The 17,914-nt window shown below is 40.8% G+C and overlaps 1 protein-coding gene across 6 annotated transcripts in view; it reads left to right on the forward strand.

Moving 5' to 3' along the window:
* The first annotated feature begins 1,807 nt into the window (after positions 1-1,807).
* The window catches only part of LOC6620189 (MAGUK p55 subfamily member 7), a 64,320-nt gene continuing 48,213 nt past the window's right edge, over positions 1,808-17,914 (forward strand). The window contains exons 1-3 of one of the 6 annotated variants that reach the window (XM_032726626.1): positions 1,808-2,016; positions 9,392-9,574; positions 9,702-9,759. In XM_032726626.1, coding sequence (XP_032582517.1) covers positions 1,930-2,016; positions 9,392-9,574; positions 9,702-9,759 — 328 coding nt within the window. In that variant the 5' untranslated portion in view covers positions 1,808-1,929. Of the gene's footprint in view, positions 2,017-9,391; positions 9,575-9,701; positions 9,760-10,851; positions 11,091-17,914 lie in introns of those variants that run through there. The other 5 variants (XM_032726627.1, XM_032726616.1, XM_032726617.1 and 2 more) reach the window with 5 other exon arrangements.

Here is a 17,914-nt window from a genome sequence, read left to right on the forward strand (position 1 = left end):
ATAGATCCAATAATAAAACTAATTTAAAATTAATCACTAAAGTCAACAAACTGCAGTTTCAGCAGCGGAAAAACGAGGTAAGCTATGGTTAATTAAAACGATTAAGCATATTTTATTAGCTTTATGGCAGCATTAAGGAACTGATAACTGATAAATGCAGAAAATATGGTAGAATATTAATGCAAACAAAATCCAGGATATCAGCGAAAATCGTTCCATTGCAGGCTGTTATCACTGGGAAAATGCAAAACTGTTAGCCTAAAATTAGATTGGCTCAAATCTCGCTGACTGACAGCTTACTTAATCTATTATTTAATTTCTTTGCCGTCTCTCAATAGTTTCCTTGACACTATTTTCGCTCTTGCCAAAAGAAAAATCGGGGGAAAATCGGATGGCTGCCTTCACTCACACAAACACACACACACACACGCACACATTTTTATACAAAGGCAAACACATACATACATACACGCACACATATAGACATAAGTCCATGTAAAGCTGTTACCTCTGCCGCTGGTAGCCGCGACGCCGACTGCGACGCCGGCAGCGTGGTAAGCAGCGCGCAAGAAGTTGAGGTTATGTCTGCGCCGCAAAATGTGCTTGTGCTTGGGATCCAAAAAACGCTGCGAAAGTGGCGAAAAACCGGGTGATGGCTGTCGGGTGGTGAAAGTGGGTGGCGTTTGGTAATGGGGTGCTACGAGCCATGCCCTTGGCATGGAAATGCTGTCGCCCCTTTTTTCGATGGGCGTGACTGCAGCATCCTCTTTTGGCCATCCAAAGGATATTCGGCTTCGCCTTTGTCCTTGCCCATGCAAAGCATTCATTGTACTGTGCACACTCGAAAATGCGGATGCTTTACATATTTACCATTGCTGGCAAACTATTTTAGACGCTAAAGTCACGCAAATCGCTCCAAATTAGCTGCGTAGTGTTTAAAACTAGAAACAGAGGTGTCCATAAGTATGCTATGATTTTTGTTGTGGCCTAAAATCAGTGACTTTTGTTAGCCTTACACTTGATTTTGATGGGTTTGAAGAAAACACAGTTCTTTTTCAAGGTGTACACATATAATTTTGCATATTTAACTCATTATTAAAAAGAAACCGTGAGCACTTAACACACTTAAACCTATTTAAATTAATGACATTTTTCTCTGTGCATTTATTTTTTTTTTTATTTTTTTTTTTTGGTGTTGCATGAGTGGTAACACGATGTGGATGACCTAGCCCTATTTTTGGCCATTTCAGAGTCAACTGCCAGCGCTGCTGCTGCGCTGCTGCTGCGCGGCGACTGCGCTGCTGGCAGAGCTCCTTTCCATTTTTTTTCTGTTGATTTTTCCTCACTCCGCGGAAGAGACAGAACTTTATTCCAGACAAACTCAAGAGAGAGAGAGAGTAAATGAACAATCGAGCAAACAAAAGAGCAGCCAAGTGGAGTATGGAAAGCGTTTTAAATTTAAGCTGAGAACATTAACTATCTTTAACTTTGTTATGCAAGCAGCAAAGGTCAATAGAGCTCTAAAAGTCTTTCCATTCCATTTCCATTCCTTCCAGAACACCAAGTCTTACTAAGGAACTATTCGACTAAGAGCGTAAACCAAATCAAGCCGTTGTATTTAGCTGCAATCCAAAGACGTAATGCTTTCGATCTGATGCCATTCGGCGACGGGCGCCATGAGCATCAGTGCCACCTGGTTTTGGGTGCCATCTCCGTCTCCACTTCCGAATTCGAATCCGAATCCGAGTCCGAATCCACATCCACATCAGAATCTGACTCCCATTGTCAGGCGCAGCCAACAGGTGCGACTTTGATGCCAGTTGGAGTTCGTCTTGGAGCTTAGACAGCTGAACTCGTGGAGCAACAGCAAGAGCATCCGGATAAGGGGGAACAGGAGCCCCCGCTGAAGTGGCGCCCCTGCCTTGCGCGATGCAAGCGAACAGCAGCCGCTCCAACTTAAGCGCACAATCCTCGGGCACGCCGTCGGCCTCAACGATCTCCTCGTCCCAGGGCAAGGTGGGTTCAATCGAATTACCTATACTCTTACTATAAGTATTCATTTTGAACACTCAAAAGAAGTCGGCAGACATTTTCGAAAACAAAGGTTTCGAAAAATGTCCCAAGACTGAAGTTCTGAAGTCCATAACTCAACTTATATCGATCGCATTTCAACGTGGCATATCTCAAAATGTTTGTGATTGAATTCCCTAAAAATCTGCATTCAAAGTTAGAAAAAAGTTTTTTTAAAATTTTTTTGTCATTTTTATGATGTTGGAAATTCGAAATAATTCAAAAATGTCCCAAGACTAAAGTTCTAAAGTCCATAACTCAACTTATATCGATCGCATTTCAAAGTGGCATACCTTTGTGGTTGAATCCTCTAAAAATCTGCATTCAAATTTAGAAATAACATTTTCCTATTTTTTTTTGTCATGAAAATGAACTTTTACAAGCCATTACTCAACCAATTAAAATACGACTTGAATGTGGCATACCTTTAATAATTATTCATTTTCGGAATGACAACGTGGCGTATGAGTAATTGCCTTCTTGCACATGATATTGACACAATAAAATACCTTAAATGTTATTTGTACGAAACGATTTCGTTGGCAAACACAACTTTCAGACATATAATATGGAGACCGAATTGTTGCACATACATACATCGGCTGTAACCATCAATTTGAATGCCTTGCCTTTGAGTCCTTATCGGTGGCAGGCCCAGGATCAAATTGAATTGGTTTCCACCTCACGGCGAATTGATGGCCATTACAATTATGCAATGTTTATTGACTGCAATTATAAATATTGGCCCCGTTCGCCTGTCATCATAACCCTCAAACGGCACAGATCCGCCAGTTCGATTTGGGCCAAGATTCGTACATTTCGTATTTCGAATTCCCAGGCTTTCACTTCGAGTGAAATTTTATTTGTCAGTTCGCTTCCTCATGCTGGCCACATGGATGGCCTCGCAGGGGGATGGGGGGCAGAAATGGTTGGGTTGGGTTCACATTTCCGCTTTCAATTTGTTTGGCGTGTGCGTGGGTGGCTAAAAAAGGGGCAGTGGGGTGCTGGTGGTGATGGTGGTGCTGATGGTTGGGGAACATAAATGTAACTGGGGTACACTGCTGCATCCGTTGCTTGTCAATCGAGCGACGTCTGATGAATGCAGCCCCCTTGTAGACAACCCCCCACCCTTCCCGCGACACTACCCCATCCTATCCAGCTCTTGTAGGCAAAGGACGCACTGCCTCCATGGGCCACTCCCACTTTGGAGCCCTTTGCATTCAGTCTCTTATTTGCATTGCCCATTGCCGGCGTTGTGTCCTTTATCGTTTTTAATTAAACATTGCCGTTTTGGGCTGTTACACACACACAGACAGATACACACACACACAAATGCACACACGCACACAGGTGCAGCTCACAAATACGAAAGGAAAAAACGTAAATACCACTATTTAAAAGCTTTTATTGAACTTTAAACAGCTGGTTAAAGTACTTGAAAGTATTGGATTAATTAAGCAAAATGCTTTCTAAATATTTCGAATATATTTAAAAATATTATAAACTAACTAGTCTTAAATCCCGGTGTAATGCTTCGATTTGAATCGAATTCTGCCGAGCCTGACACATTTTGAAGTTACTATTCCGCACTGAGTGGAGGTCCTTTTGGCTTCACCTTTGTGCGTGATATGTGCTGCAAAAGGGTATTTGCAGGAGGGGGAAAATAGTAGTTGTTGGAAATCACCGTTTTTCATTACTATCATCGGCCATCAGACGAGTGTAGTGTTCTGCCTTTTTGCTGCACGAATTTTCGCCGCACTCAGTTGGCACTTTTGAGAGGCCCAAAAAAGTAGGCAAGGATTTTTTGCGAATGGAATTTCAGTGCCGGCCGTTGTCTAAGTGCAAGGATAATGCTGAGTGAATGGACAAAAGTGTTCGATACTCCTGTATGTGGATTTTGTGTCCTGCGTTTCCGTTGTGCAAAGCAAAAATGAAAAAAAAAGAAATTCCAGTTGCATTTCATATTCACTTGAAACTCTTTGTCTTTCGATTTTTGCTCATCGAATTGCAGCGATGATTTTGTGTGTGTGCTATTTTGCCATGATGTCTATTTTCGGTTAATGGAATTCCATTTAAACTGACCGTCTAAAAATACAAATTCCTGGAAACACATATTTTTTTCATAGTTCTTTACTTAGATCGGTTTATTTGGAGGCAACACACAAAGCAAGTGAATGCCCATTTCCGTTTCCGTTAAGGTATTTATCGATAGGATTTCCATGTCCTTTTCTAGTTAATGCAGTTGTCTCTGTCCTTTGTTTTAGCTGGCATTATCGAATGGATTAGTTGTCTTACCAACACTGTAAATTCTATTTACCATTTATATTTTAAGTTCAAACTTCCTTTGAAGCGTTATTTTATGAAAATTCGCTCCTTCCCTTGTTAAATATTTAGTTCCTTATTAAATTTTGTGTTTTATTTGTGGCTTATGCTTATTTTCTATACTTTTTGCTTCGTCGCGAAATGAGACACACATTAATATGACATTGGTATAAAAAAAATACCTCTGCATAACGCATACGCCGCGTGGTCCATCACTCAGTGCGGTCGTTAAATGTGTGTGCTTTCTCCCACATTCTTGGCTGTCAGCTAGCTACTTTCTGCGGCTGTCAGTGAAAGTTTTTTACTTGAATTGCCATGAAATTTTCAAATAACTTTTATATATGATGGCCATTGGCAATGGTATTCTACTATTAGTGGGTGGTTGTGAAATGATGCAGAAGAATGAAAAGTATGAAACATTTTGCTTCATTAAGTGGCGTGTGTGTGTCCTTTCCACCAATCTCCACCCTCCCCGCCCCTCCCCCTCCCCTGTTGTTGTTCTTCTTCTTCTTCTTCGTCTTCTTCTCCTTCATCTGCTTATTGTTTTTGTTGTATTGCCTTTAATTCAGAGCCGCAAAAAAGGACTAAAAAAGCGTGGGTGGGCGGTATGGGTGGCATGGGAATAAAGAAACGCACATGCGTGTGTGTGTGTGTGTGTGTGTGTGTGTGCTGGTGAGTGTCTGATTGCGGTGCCTGCAATTGCGCATGTGCTGGACCACTCTATACCCTGCAAAAATCCCCCGCCAGCACCCTCATCTGCCCAACAAACAGCAAAAAAAAAATATAAATAAAATAAAATCCCCAAAAGGACCCCTCCATCATAAGACATATGCTCGCAAATATACAGCTTTAACAAGGCGAAAAGCAACAGCAACAACAACAATAATAACATTAACAATAGCCACAATTGTGCGTATCATTTGTGTTACTTTGTTGCATAACCATAACCCCATTGGGAGAAATCCCACGGAATACGGAATATCCATTCAAGCTGCCTTCACATCCTTCTTCATCCTTCTCAAAAATAACCGCTCCGCCCCCCTTTTTCGCCACTTATTAACTGCCTCTGCCTATGTGTGTGTGAGTGAGAGTGTGTGAGTGTGTTTAGGTGTGTAGGTATGTGTGTGCATCATTTAAAACAATATCCAAAGATTTGTTTCGCCATTTATATGTCAAAAATGACAAGTCAAGTGCTTTGTTCTTGTTCTCGCCTTTCTGCCTTCTCCTCCTCCCCGCTTCGCTTTCCTCCCTCTCCCTTTTGTGCCGCATCCTTCTCTTGTCTCTGTTTTCTTTCCACTTTTTCCAGCGATTTTTTTTCGCTTTCGTTTCTGGTTTTTGTTCTTGGCTTTGTCATTAGCAGTCAAGCGCAAAGAAGCGGAGCGAATGGAGAATTTATAGCGAGATCACAGGGAATTTGTGATGCTCTTTTTTTGGGGGGATAAGTGTTGGTCAACGACCCAATTGAGCTAGATAATTTCCATGTTTTGCAACAATATCAGGTGCAGCTAGCTTACTTAATATCTTTACCTCTTTATGGAACAGCTAACTACTTGTAAACCAATTGAATGCTCCGTGCTAAGTGTTGGTAAACGACATAATTGTCAATGTTGACAAGCGAACTTTAGGGAAATTTATTTTTTGAGTCGAGTTTTCTGAAGACCGCCGAAATAAAGTTTTATTGGCTGTCAATGGTTTATTACGTTGACCTTGTCTTTATTTATAAGACATTCCGGTAGTTCAGTCAACCCATAAAGGTATGCTATCGTGAAATTAGTTTTTCTTTTTACCGAAACTTTCTATATATATATAAATATTTTCTTGGCCATCGAATCACGCTCGACTGAATTTCGGTGCAGTTTTCATGGCATTTCCCAGAGCAAAAGGCAAGGAACAACAAAAAAAAATGAAAATAGAAAAGCAGAAGAGACAATGAACGACAGAATGAAGGATGGGGTGTAAGGAGAGGGAAAAAGGGAAAAACTTGTCGCCTAGACTCTGTGCATGTGTGTGTGTGTGTGTGCGTGTGTGTGTTGTACTTGCCATGTTGCTATGTGTGAAATGAGCTTCAAGTACAACAACAAGAACAACTGACAAGGACGCTCATATGAAAACAAACGCATAATTTAAGCGTAATTGCTGTCATTTTTCATTCGAGTGCGACAAAGTGCTGGCCAGGGAGGCGTGGTGGGCGGGTGTGGGCGGTCCTGTGGGTGGAGCGGTACTGCCACATCTGCTGTTGCTACTGCTGCTCAAGTGCCCCAGTTTGTCTATGTCGCCAGTTGCCCCCGTCAGTCTACGACTTCATGCATCCCCTCGTTGCATGGTAAACAAAAGTTGGGATCATAATAGTAGTAATGTTGCAGCGTTTACCAAAATGCATGTGTGTTTTTAAATGTTACTGCAACTAAGAAATTAGTTGCTGCAACAAATGCATGCACTTTTAAATCACTTAAATCAAGCATATTGCTTTTTAACTGCATTTATCCTTTTAGCCGGCAGTCGTTGCTCATCTGATTAATCGCCACTATATTTTCGCCCTGCGGTGTATTTCGCCGAGCTTTTTGCCTGCACGGATGTTTGATGGCTCCTGCATCCGGCGTTGAAGCGCCAATAATTATGAAGCTTAGTTTATCCGCAACAATATATATACATACATATATATATGCATGTTTGTTTAAAAGCCAGACGAGCGGAACACGGAAAAGGCGTGAAATATGAGGCTGGAGCAGTCGCGAGCATCGATGGAAATGGAAATGGGAATGGAACCACTGGTTATTCCTGCCATTTGCCCATTTGGCCATCCACCCATTTGGCCACCTACCCATTTGGCCATTTTGCTCCACCAGATGCAGCGTCGAGTTGTCTTCCTGTTTATTCGCCGCTTTGTGTGCGCCTGCTTTTGGCCCTTTTAGCACCTGGCCCAGGACATTCCGCCTTTGTGTGTCCTTTTTGGCCGTTTGCCAGCTCAACTCGAGTTCACTTCCAGTTGAGTGTTTTGCCTGTCGCCTCTTGTTGGTGTTACACAGCGACAAATCGGGGTGCTTTTTAAGCGTATCATTTCAGTTTCAAATTCGTTTAGTATTCAACGCCAGTAGTGTTGGTAAACTGCATGTGATGCACGCATTGTATTCCTTCCTTTTAAATGTATACATGTCCGCCAATTAAGCGGTATTTGTTTGTCTTTATTAACGTTTTAATTTAATCGAGCGATTTTTTCCAACTGTCTTTTTCACTGCCAAATTACTAATTGCACAATGGAAAAGAGCAACATTTTTTTCTTCCTGTGGCTTTTTGTGGTTGCTATTGATATTGTCGGCATGCGCTTGCAACAATGGTTGTTTCTGCCACACTGCCACGCCCACAGCAACGCCTGCTTATTCACTTTTGTGACCCAATAAAGTCGAATTATTCCTTTTTCCATTCGCTTTTTCACTTTTGTTTTGTAATTAGGCACTGTTCTGCAGATCTGTGCGTTCCTTTCTATATATAACTAAATATACATATATTTTTGCACATTTATATTTATCTCAACTGGCAGTTATTTATTTATATTTTGCTCTTCTCTTTGTTTTTTTTATTACTATTATTACTATTATTTGGTCGAGGGCCCAGGTTTAAATGCTTCTCAAGTGCTTTTAGCCAATTTTTGGTTTGCATTTTGTGGCTTGCTGGCATCATTGTCGCTGCTCTCTTTGTGTCGCTTTCATTTTGGGGTTTTGTGCGAAGCGAACTTGGAGCATATTTAAATTGCCATGGATGTGGAAGAGGATGCCGACTGTGCGAATTAAATGCGACAGCCAATGAATTATTCTAAGGATTCATGCCAACGCCAGGTGAGACTGAGGCGAACTGAGGGGAATTTTTTTGTAAATAATTTATTAGCCCAGGGAATGCTGCTCGTCGTCACTGAATGCCACTTAAATTGTCATGGTCCTGGGCAAAAGCATTTCCATTTCCAAGCTGATCTTATTTAAGGACAGCCAGCTTTACTATGCTATTTTTAGTGAAATTGCTACGTTCAGTTCACTTTGGCTATGGAATGCTGCCAATTTGTTAATTAATTGATAAATGCTTGGAGTATTTTCGAGCGTACAGTGCCTGCCATGAACATAGGCCTAAATGCACAGATATTATGGCTCAATGCAAAAGTGACTGTCAAACTGTGGGCTAATCAGAGCCACCACCTACAAATACCGCCTAAAAACACCAACTAACTGGCCTGCTGCCTACTGATTACACGCTCGAGGGCGTTGGCCTTGGGTGGTTCAAGGATATGTGGGCATGGCTATTGCCTTGGGCTGCTTGGAGCCAGGAACTAGCAGCTGGGGATGGAGCATGGAGCATGGAGTCCCCCGCAATTGCCGCATGAGCATAATTTGTTGTAATTAACATAACGAGCCAGCCCAAGCAATAATGGCCAAAACTTCCCACACTCGCACACTCGCAGAAGTGTGGGTATTTGAACTGAAGTTGGATTGTTTGCTCTTCCAGGCTGGCTGTGTTGCCTTTGTCCTTCATCCTTTTGTGTAATTAATTTGATTTTTTCGTTTTGTTTTCAGTAGTAGTAGAAACACACACACACTCACACCACCCACATTCGCCCACATGCCGTGGCATAAATAAGTTGTTCTCTGCTATTTAGGCAGCATTTATGAAAATGACTTTATGTTAGACATTTGCGAAAGACTTTGTAAATATTTCGTGAGCGAAGGGATCGCTTGGCATTAAGCATACGCCGTGTGTGTCAAAAAAGGGATGTAATTATTAAACATTTATAAGCTAAGCATACATACATGCTAGCATAAAATGTTTTCAGCTTGAATCGTTTAGCATTAAGTATTTTATTTAATCGTGCATTCCAAAGAGTTGGCTAAGAAACTGTTAACTGGCTAAGTATAGTGGCCAAGGGACCTTCACGAGCAAAAGCATTTTACGATAATGAACCTTAAACAATATTCCATTAATTAATTAAAGCACACACCGTCCTTTGTCGTTGCAGCAACAAGTTGTCGAACTATCGGGCTATGTCATCATACTTGTCGAAAATGTGGAGGGTAAAATTAAACTATACGGCTCACCGCCCGATCGCGATAATCTGGAAGTGGGCGATGAGATACTCGAGGTCAATGGCCTGACCCTGGAGAATATATCGCGCACGGAGGTCATTCGCCACATACACGACGTACGGCTAACCCATTCCCCATTCCCCATTCCCCATTCCCCATTCCCCATTGTGGTCAACATCCTGAGCGTTCCTAATTAATTTCTATATTCGTTTCTTCTTTTCGATCCGCTCGACTCGGCCGCAGTGCATCAAATCCTGCACCATTTGTCTGCGTGTGCGAAAGAAGAATGATTCACGACTGGGTAAGTGCTCGACTCTAAAGTACTAATTAAATTATAACAAAATAATTTAAGAAAACATTAATTAAAGTTCTGAAGAACTTTGTATTTCTATTTGTTGATATTTCGTCAAGTGTTCTGATAAATTACAATATTAAATTAGAAAAGTTTGACACTCACAATTAAGTAAAAGCCGCTAATCAGTTTAATCACAATGGCTGCCAAACCTCTAATCGCACGATCACCTGTGCAGTTGTAGAGCCACTGCAGGCCAGTTAGAGTTGAAGTTAACTGTATTTGTATACCAACGCGAATGCGGATGAGCATAAGTTGGCCAAAATTAACTTGGCTTAAATTTATTTGACTTATGTGTTAAGTGCCTTTTAAACAATGTAAATAGCTAACATGTTTCGCACTCTTACTATTTACAATGTACATCTTACATGTACGTGTACATGCAGACATCAATATGTACACGCGATCACAATCCTTCATATACATGTACACATATATGTACATATGTACATACGTATTGCATTTGTGCATTTAAATGGATATTCTAACATACATATATACATATGTATGTATTTTATATGTTTGCAAAAAACTAAGTACCGCGATAACATAATAACTCTCATTATTATTATTATTTTGTAAATGTAAAACAGCTGTTCAAATCATCAAGACAAATCTTTAAGAGAGAGAGAGCACCAATTTTGCAAATCTAGCGAAAAAAAAAAGAGAAAAACAAGACTGTTTCAAATTGCCTCTTTTTTCGTTTGGAAGCATAACATTTGAGAAGAGAAAATTTAAAGCGTCTTGTTTCTCTCTTTATTTCTTAGATCAATTTTCGAGCATTAAGTAAAAATAACGGTTCACCGCCAGTGCTGTCCAATCAGCTCTTTAGTCATATTTTTGTGAATTGTCGCTGGTCTCTCGTCAGCGACAGAAACAGCTATTTTCTAGACAAAAGCTCTCGCGATCCGCTCTCTCATTCTTTTCAGCTGGGCTTTGGGGCTTTTGCGGCTTGGCAATGGAGACGCGTCAGTTTCAGTTGCGAGGCGACCGTCGACGTTTCCGTAGCGTCAGCGCCGCAGTGTCGCCGCTTTGACCGTTTTGCCCCCACGTATCGCCGTCTCGCTCCCACCGGCGGACTGCGTTCTCGTTTTCGGTGTTCAGTGTTCGGTGCTCGGTTATCCGCCTTGAAGTGCGCGCACGCGTTGGCGTCTCGTTTTTGGTACGTGGTTTGCAATCGTTTCGTTTTTTTTTTCGGTGTAACAAATTTGGTTTGTTGTTGTTTTATTGTGGTGCAGCAGCAGCAGCAGCGGCAGAAAAAGCAGCAGCAGCGCAGCAGGGTGAGTGGCCAGTGGCTCTCAAACTGGGCAAACTATCTATGGCAGAGTCATGAATCAACATTGTTAGTGTTTAGTTTGGCATACCTGGCCACAGACACACACATATGTACAGCCGCATAAACACATACATATATACGGGTTTCTATGTACCAATGGATACAACAGTCGAACCTGCATGCCTTTGATTACACCGTTAAAAAAAGTATATATAGTAAATCAATGCTGTGGCATCTAATATTAGCACTGAGCTAAACAACAAAAGTTGCACAGCTCGTTTTCTCTCAGTGTATACACACTCGGAATGTTTGCAATGATTTTTTAGAAGATATTTCTTGACATGTGAACAATTTGTATGGTCTATTTGTAATAGCAACCGATGCTAACTTTGAAATTGCGTACTTTTTGCAAATGCCGTTATTTGACTGGAGTTTAATAAATCAATTTTCGCACAGAAACTTGGTATTTGCATTGCCTTGTTTATTTGTTGAGGTATTTATTTGTTTGCAATTTGTCATTTCAAAAAAGCCAAAACGTCCATACTTTACAGTAAAGAGAATAAAGATTTGTAGATGAGCTAAAGACAATTTTTTTATTATAGAAAACCCTCAAGATATTTGAATGCCATTGGCATCTTTTCGGTGTAAAACCCAATAGGGAATAAAAGAATGAGAGTACAGGAAGTTGGAGTTCTGGAGGTTTGACTGTATCCGTAAACTACGGCTGTACAATTCCGTTTCGAATCACGGAAAGTTTTTTGTCGCTTCATTATTATGGGCAAAACTTCAGTTTAACCCATTAACACGGCGATGAGTGCGGTGTTGCTCTTATTATACTCGCTTATTGCGATTTTTTCCAGCTTTTTTACTGTTTTTTTTTTCTCATTTTTGTGGTGTTTTGTGGGCGTGAGAGTGCAAAAAGTGAGGGCCGACACATGTAGATACAGATACGAAATCCCCCATTGACCATCAAAGTGGCCAACAAAAAGCATTTCGAAATGGAAATGGTGGGAGTTATAAGACCTCTCGTTCTCCCCATTTTCCTCTCTCTTTTTGCAGCCTCCTCAACTGTTTTTTTTTTTGTTGTTTGCCTCCCACCGAATTCAACCAACTGGAAATTACTGCAAAATAGACAAGGAGGAAGCGAGACGGGGCGCTGCGAAGAGCGCGGAGAGCAACAGAGACGGGCTATAGAAATAAAAGCTGCTTACAGTTTGGCCTGCGTTGTGGGCCACGTGTTGTTGTTGCCATAAAAAGCGGCTAAACAAGAAACAACAACACACACAGCGCACACAAACAAACAGCCAAGCGGACGGCAAAGAAAACTAACCTCAAAACGAAACAAGTTTTGTCGAAAGTGGAAATCAACTGTCAAAAACATAAAATAAAAAATATACATAAAGTGGAAAAAAAAGAAGAAAATAAACACATTTTATGGGGCCCACATACCAAAAGTAGCATTCATTATGCACTCATTAAGTGGAATTCCCAAGACAGATTTTCGGATGCAAATGAACGGATAACCGGCAGGAAAGTTCTGAGAAAACCAGCGAGGCAAAGTAGTTCAGTTGCTTAAAAATATAATAAACTGTTTACAAATGAGTTTTAAGACCAATAATATAAAAAAACTAATAACTAATGAAATCAATTGGCTTCATATCTACGAATTCTGATTGAAACGACCCTTAAAATTGGTCATTTTAAGACTTTCTCGAACCAAGTGAATTACACTTAGACAGCAGAATCGATAAAATCAAATAAAATTAGTGTGGATTTGGAAATAAATTTATAATTTTCCCAGGCACGACGACCGTCGGTCAATTTATCCTCCATATAAGTACATATGTATGTAAGTAGCTCGCAAGACAAATCCAATTACGGGTTGAAAGTAAACTGAAATTACGGCACAAAAGCAACATTATTGTGCGGATACTAAATCAATCAGATGCTGACCCATTTCGAGCGCACACATTGCTGAATCCGCAGCCAATTGAATTACAGTTTTGGCTGCACTGGGCCGCATTCCAAGGGGCGTATACGCAACCCAGAATAAGGCACCACCCCCTTCCCCCTCCTGCTGACGATGCTCCATTGATAAGGCGGCAATCAGTTGCAGTCTCCTCGAAACCGCTTTTATTTTTGGGTCAACTGCAACAGAGCCCAAAGAATTTCCAGTTTGCAACGGCGGCTAACACACGAATAAAATACAAATACCAAAAGGAAAGGGCGAAGGGTGGTTTGAAAAGCACTAAAACACCAAATACATTCCTAAGCAATGTATTTCTTGTTCAAAGCGAAATCAATGGGAGTTCGCCGGCAGAGGAAGCGAGGTGCGAAGCTGAAAAAAAAAACTTCAAACTAAAAACTATGGCCAAAGTTTTCAATGTTCGTCTATGGGCTCGCCTGCAGGTGCAAGCAGGATGGCCTGCGATTGGGTGAAAGAGAGAGAGTGAGAGAGAGGGAGAGGAAGAGGGTGAACAGCATCCAAAATCCGGTAACGCAAGTTTCTTGGCTCCAAAAAAGCACTGGAAGAAATTAAAAGAGTGCTATCAAACTATTGGAATGCAAAACGAAGAAGCGAGAGAGCAGCGCACAATTTGATTATAATTAAAGTAAGAATGAATTGAAAGGTCAACCACAATGAATGTCATTAAAATAACACTGAAATCAGGTTGTTACAAATAAAACCAATTGTGTGTCAAGTTGGAAAACTGCACGTTTCAATGTCCTCTCGATAAAGTTAATTGAGCAATTAATATTGTATATTTACTTATTTAATATTTCACATTGTGAGCGAATGAGCCGCACAATAAAGTGAATAGCGAACACGATTAAATAGGTAAACAATTTACTGTATGTAATGTCAACATCAAAATCATCAACATTCTGCTTAACAAAACAAAGAAAGCTCACCATTCGTAGCTCAAATTTCCCGCCTAATATTCAGTTAATTCCTGGACTTTTTGCAGTTACTTGGGCCAGAGTTGCATTTTATTTTCCAGTGTAACTGCTGACTCAATTGTGTGAGTAAGTCTTTAAGTTTTACACGCGGCCAACGTCGACTGAAGCTGAAGCTGAATCTGAATCTCAATCTGAAGCGATACAATTGAGCGCGCTCAGATGCGCTGGGTGGCGATGGGCAGGGGCGTGAGGGGGCGGTCTGAGGGGTTGGTTGGAAAAGGTACGAGATGGCCATGTGCTGCGATGTGTAAAAGTCATTGCCTCAGGCGAGCGAGCGAGAGGGAGAGCGGACACAAGGGCGAGATGGCGATAGCGAGGGGAGAGCCCAAATTGTTTTCCAACTTGGCCATGGAATTGCATTGAGATGCTAGTACACTGAGCGAATCATATTGGAATAGGAATTGCAATAAGATTCAGAGAAGAAAACTGATATTTGATATTACTATTTTCAATTTGAATAGATACTGAATCCAGAATGTTTTGGTTTCCAACTCAAATTAAACAAAACAAACCCTGTTTTTTCCGAGTGTATTATCTGCAAGGATGTAGCCAAATTGGGGGCGCGGATCGCGGGCTGCACACGGATGTGGCCATGGCTATGCTCGCATGACTTCGACTTGGGTCGACCTCCGTGGCCACAGGAATGAGGCGGCCCAGTGGTCCATCTAATGTGGTGCCAGTGAATTCCGATTATTCGATTATTCGATCGACTCGCCCTTGCTACGCCCTTGCTACCCCAACTGCCAACTGCTGGCATCTGGATCCGCATGTCCGTATGCACATACACATATGTAGGTGTATTTTAATTCCACCTGTATTCATTTACCCCCTAACGAGTTTAATCGGAATAATTGATTCCTGGCATTCTCAGTGCGAAGCAAACAAAGTGCACAGTAAATGCAAAGGAAATCGCACTGATTTGGTTGTACAATAAACAATGAGAATGAGGAGCAAACAATGTCGTTTTTTTTTAATTTAGATATATGACTTCCATTTGTGTGAGTAAAGAAATTAACTTTATATGCAGGTAATTCTTATTCATCGGTGAAACAAACTACCTCTGACAGAACACAATCCAACTCTATAGCTTTTCAATTTTTAAATATCCAAATTCATTTCGCTATGATCATTTTCTTTGGCATGACAGCCAAGTGCCACGCCCACTTATTCATCACATTTCTGGTTCTTTTTATCTGCTGCATTTGCAGCTGCATATGTTGTCTTGTTTCGTTTTCTTTTTCCCCGCATCTGTTTCTGTTTCGGTTTCTGTTTCTGTTTTTGTTTGCCGTTCTGCGTTCTTTTTTGTGTTCACCTGAACACATTTTCTTGCTCCAACGTTCACCGTTGCACTTACATACAGTTTTTCCCCATCGCGAAGGGCATTATCTAATAACAAAAAAAAAGAAAAGAAAAGAAAAGAGCGAAGAAAGGTTGAGTGAAGAATCGCTTTGTGCCGTTCCGTTCTTCTGCGGCATCGGAATGCTTGATTTCTTGGGTGCCGTTGTCGATTCTTTGGATTCTTCAGCGCTTTACCGTTAGCTTCTCTAATTGGTTATGCGCAGATAATTCCCTAATGCCAATTCATTCGATATAAATTATGTACAAATGCAGCCAGTCAGCGTGGCTCGCCGTGATTTGCCAATTTGTATTGGCATATGCATATCTATAAACCCAGTTTGTATGATTAAATGATGGCGTTTTAAATGGAATGGAATACATACTATGTATATAGATATTATCCTAGGCTGTGTTTCCACTTTCATAAAGCAGCTCCATTCTTTTCGGATCTGTTTCTAATCTCGAAAAGATCGTACTCGTTGTCAGGCGAAGCGAAACCCTGCACGCAACAGCAAAACAGCGCGGAATTAAGTTATTTCAGTAAGTGATTTCGCAGGAGGGAGGGGGCGTGGTCGATCGGTGGGGCAGCTGAGGCAGGCGGGGATTCTGGAGCTAATTGCAATTTGAAGTCGTCACAAAGAAAACGCCGTGTGTGGGGCAATCAAGCGCGCAAATAAGCAAACAAACGTGAGACAATGCGCACCTGAGACACTACAAAAAAATGAAGAAATTGAAAAACATAAAAAAGAACAACGAAACACTACAGCGAGTACATATAACGAGAATATGACCCTGAGATGACGATTGTCATCAGCTCATCGCATGTCAAGTGGAGCTTTAATTGAATTCTGTTAGCAGAAAATTATTTTCAATTCCGGTTTCGCAAAATGCCATTTAACTCTAAAATGAATTTCATCTTAAAGCAAGGGAATGCTTAAAACAAATTTAATATTCAACGTCAGAGTATAACGATTGGAAAAGAGAATTAGGTTCTTTTACTTGATTTAAATTAATGATTTTTTAAATATGAATTACATTAATTGTTTCCATATTCCGAATAAAGATGAAAATATCACTTAAGTTTCCACTTGGCTTTCGCTTTCAATTACTTTTATAATCAGGTTGCGAGTGCCTGGTAAAAAAAAAGGTAAACAATGCGACCGTCCATCAGCCGTAATCAAGCCCGCCCCGCCCCGCTCCTCTGTCTTAACCCCTTTGGCCCCGCAATTAAACAATTTTCATGTTTACCCAGAAATCCCAATGAGTGGGAAAGAAATATGGAGCACAACACGAAAAAAGTGTGCGATAAGCGATAAAGCAACGGCGGCCCATGCGGCGTATGAGTAATGTTTAAATATGCCCGAAGGGGCTTCTTCGCTTTAAGGGGGGGATGTTGGATGTTGGGGCTATACAATGAAAGTAAAGTACAAAGTAATTGAGTAAGGTGCTCACACTCATTCAACCCGCGATTGGCTATATCAAATCTGCTTTGACACCAATTGATATGCATGCCTTTTATATACCAAACAATTGAGTTGAACAAAAACGCTTTTGTGGACTTCCCCCCGTTTGACAGATTTATATTCGGGTAACAGGAAAAGTAATGTGACTTATGGTCGTCACATTCAGTTAATTATCTAGCAAGATTCTCGACGAACGATAGTAACTGTTTGACTAATCGCAATGGGGATCAAGGTTTCTGTTGAGTTTCAAGAATTGTAACTTTTCGTTTGTATTATTTTCAACTTGATATTGATTACTTTTCGCAAAGTTTTGGCAATGCAAGCATCTAAGATTTTAATTTCTTGACTTTTTGTGGGTACACGCCGCCCTGCTGTTTACCTTCAGCCTTTGATGGAGCTTGCCAGTGGTCAGGTGGTCTTGGCCATGGATTCTCCAGATCAGACGGATTTTTCAGATTCCCCAGTCGCTGGCAGTTCGGTTAAGAAGAAGATGGCTTCCAATGCCGGCGACGGGTAATCCAATACTCGATTGTGCGGTTGCATAACCCGTGTGCACATGATTCGTAGATAAAAGACGGAGACAAATAATAACAATTCGCACACTTCGATAACCGAGCGCACCTGTATCTTTCTATCTTTGTATCTTTGTATCTCTGTATCCGTGTGTCGCTGTATCGATGTGTTTTTCTCTCGGAGATAATGTGTTATAAAACGAAATCTTCTTCTATTAACCAAACGGGTTTCGTTTCGCTCACATCAAAAAACAAAAAGAAGCGAAGGCCAAAATATAATCATAATAATTACATATATCATATTTTATATATGTGTGTGTGTTCGCTCTGCAAAAGAATTCGCTGCAATTAAGTTGGCAAGTTCTCTCATTAAAATATTTAAAATCAACATATTTGCATTATAATGTTAGTCATTTAATGGCCAATTAGTATGTTTGCCACAAAAGTGTGACTTTTCCACTCGCCGATTCGACATATTGTATACCCTGTTTTTCTGTACACTACACAATACAATTCAGTGGCAATTAAATTTTGATTGCAAAATGCACAAATAA

This window comes from Drosophila sechellia, chromosome X, assembly GCF_004382195.2.
Source record: "Drosophila sechellia strain sech25 chromosome X, ASM438219v1, whole genome shotgun sequence".
Taxonomy (NCBI): domain Eukaryota; kingdom Metazoa; phylum Arthropoda; class Insecta; order Diptera; family Drosophilidae; genus Drosophila; species Drosophila sechellia.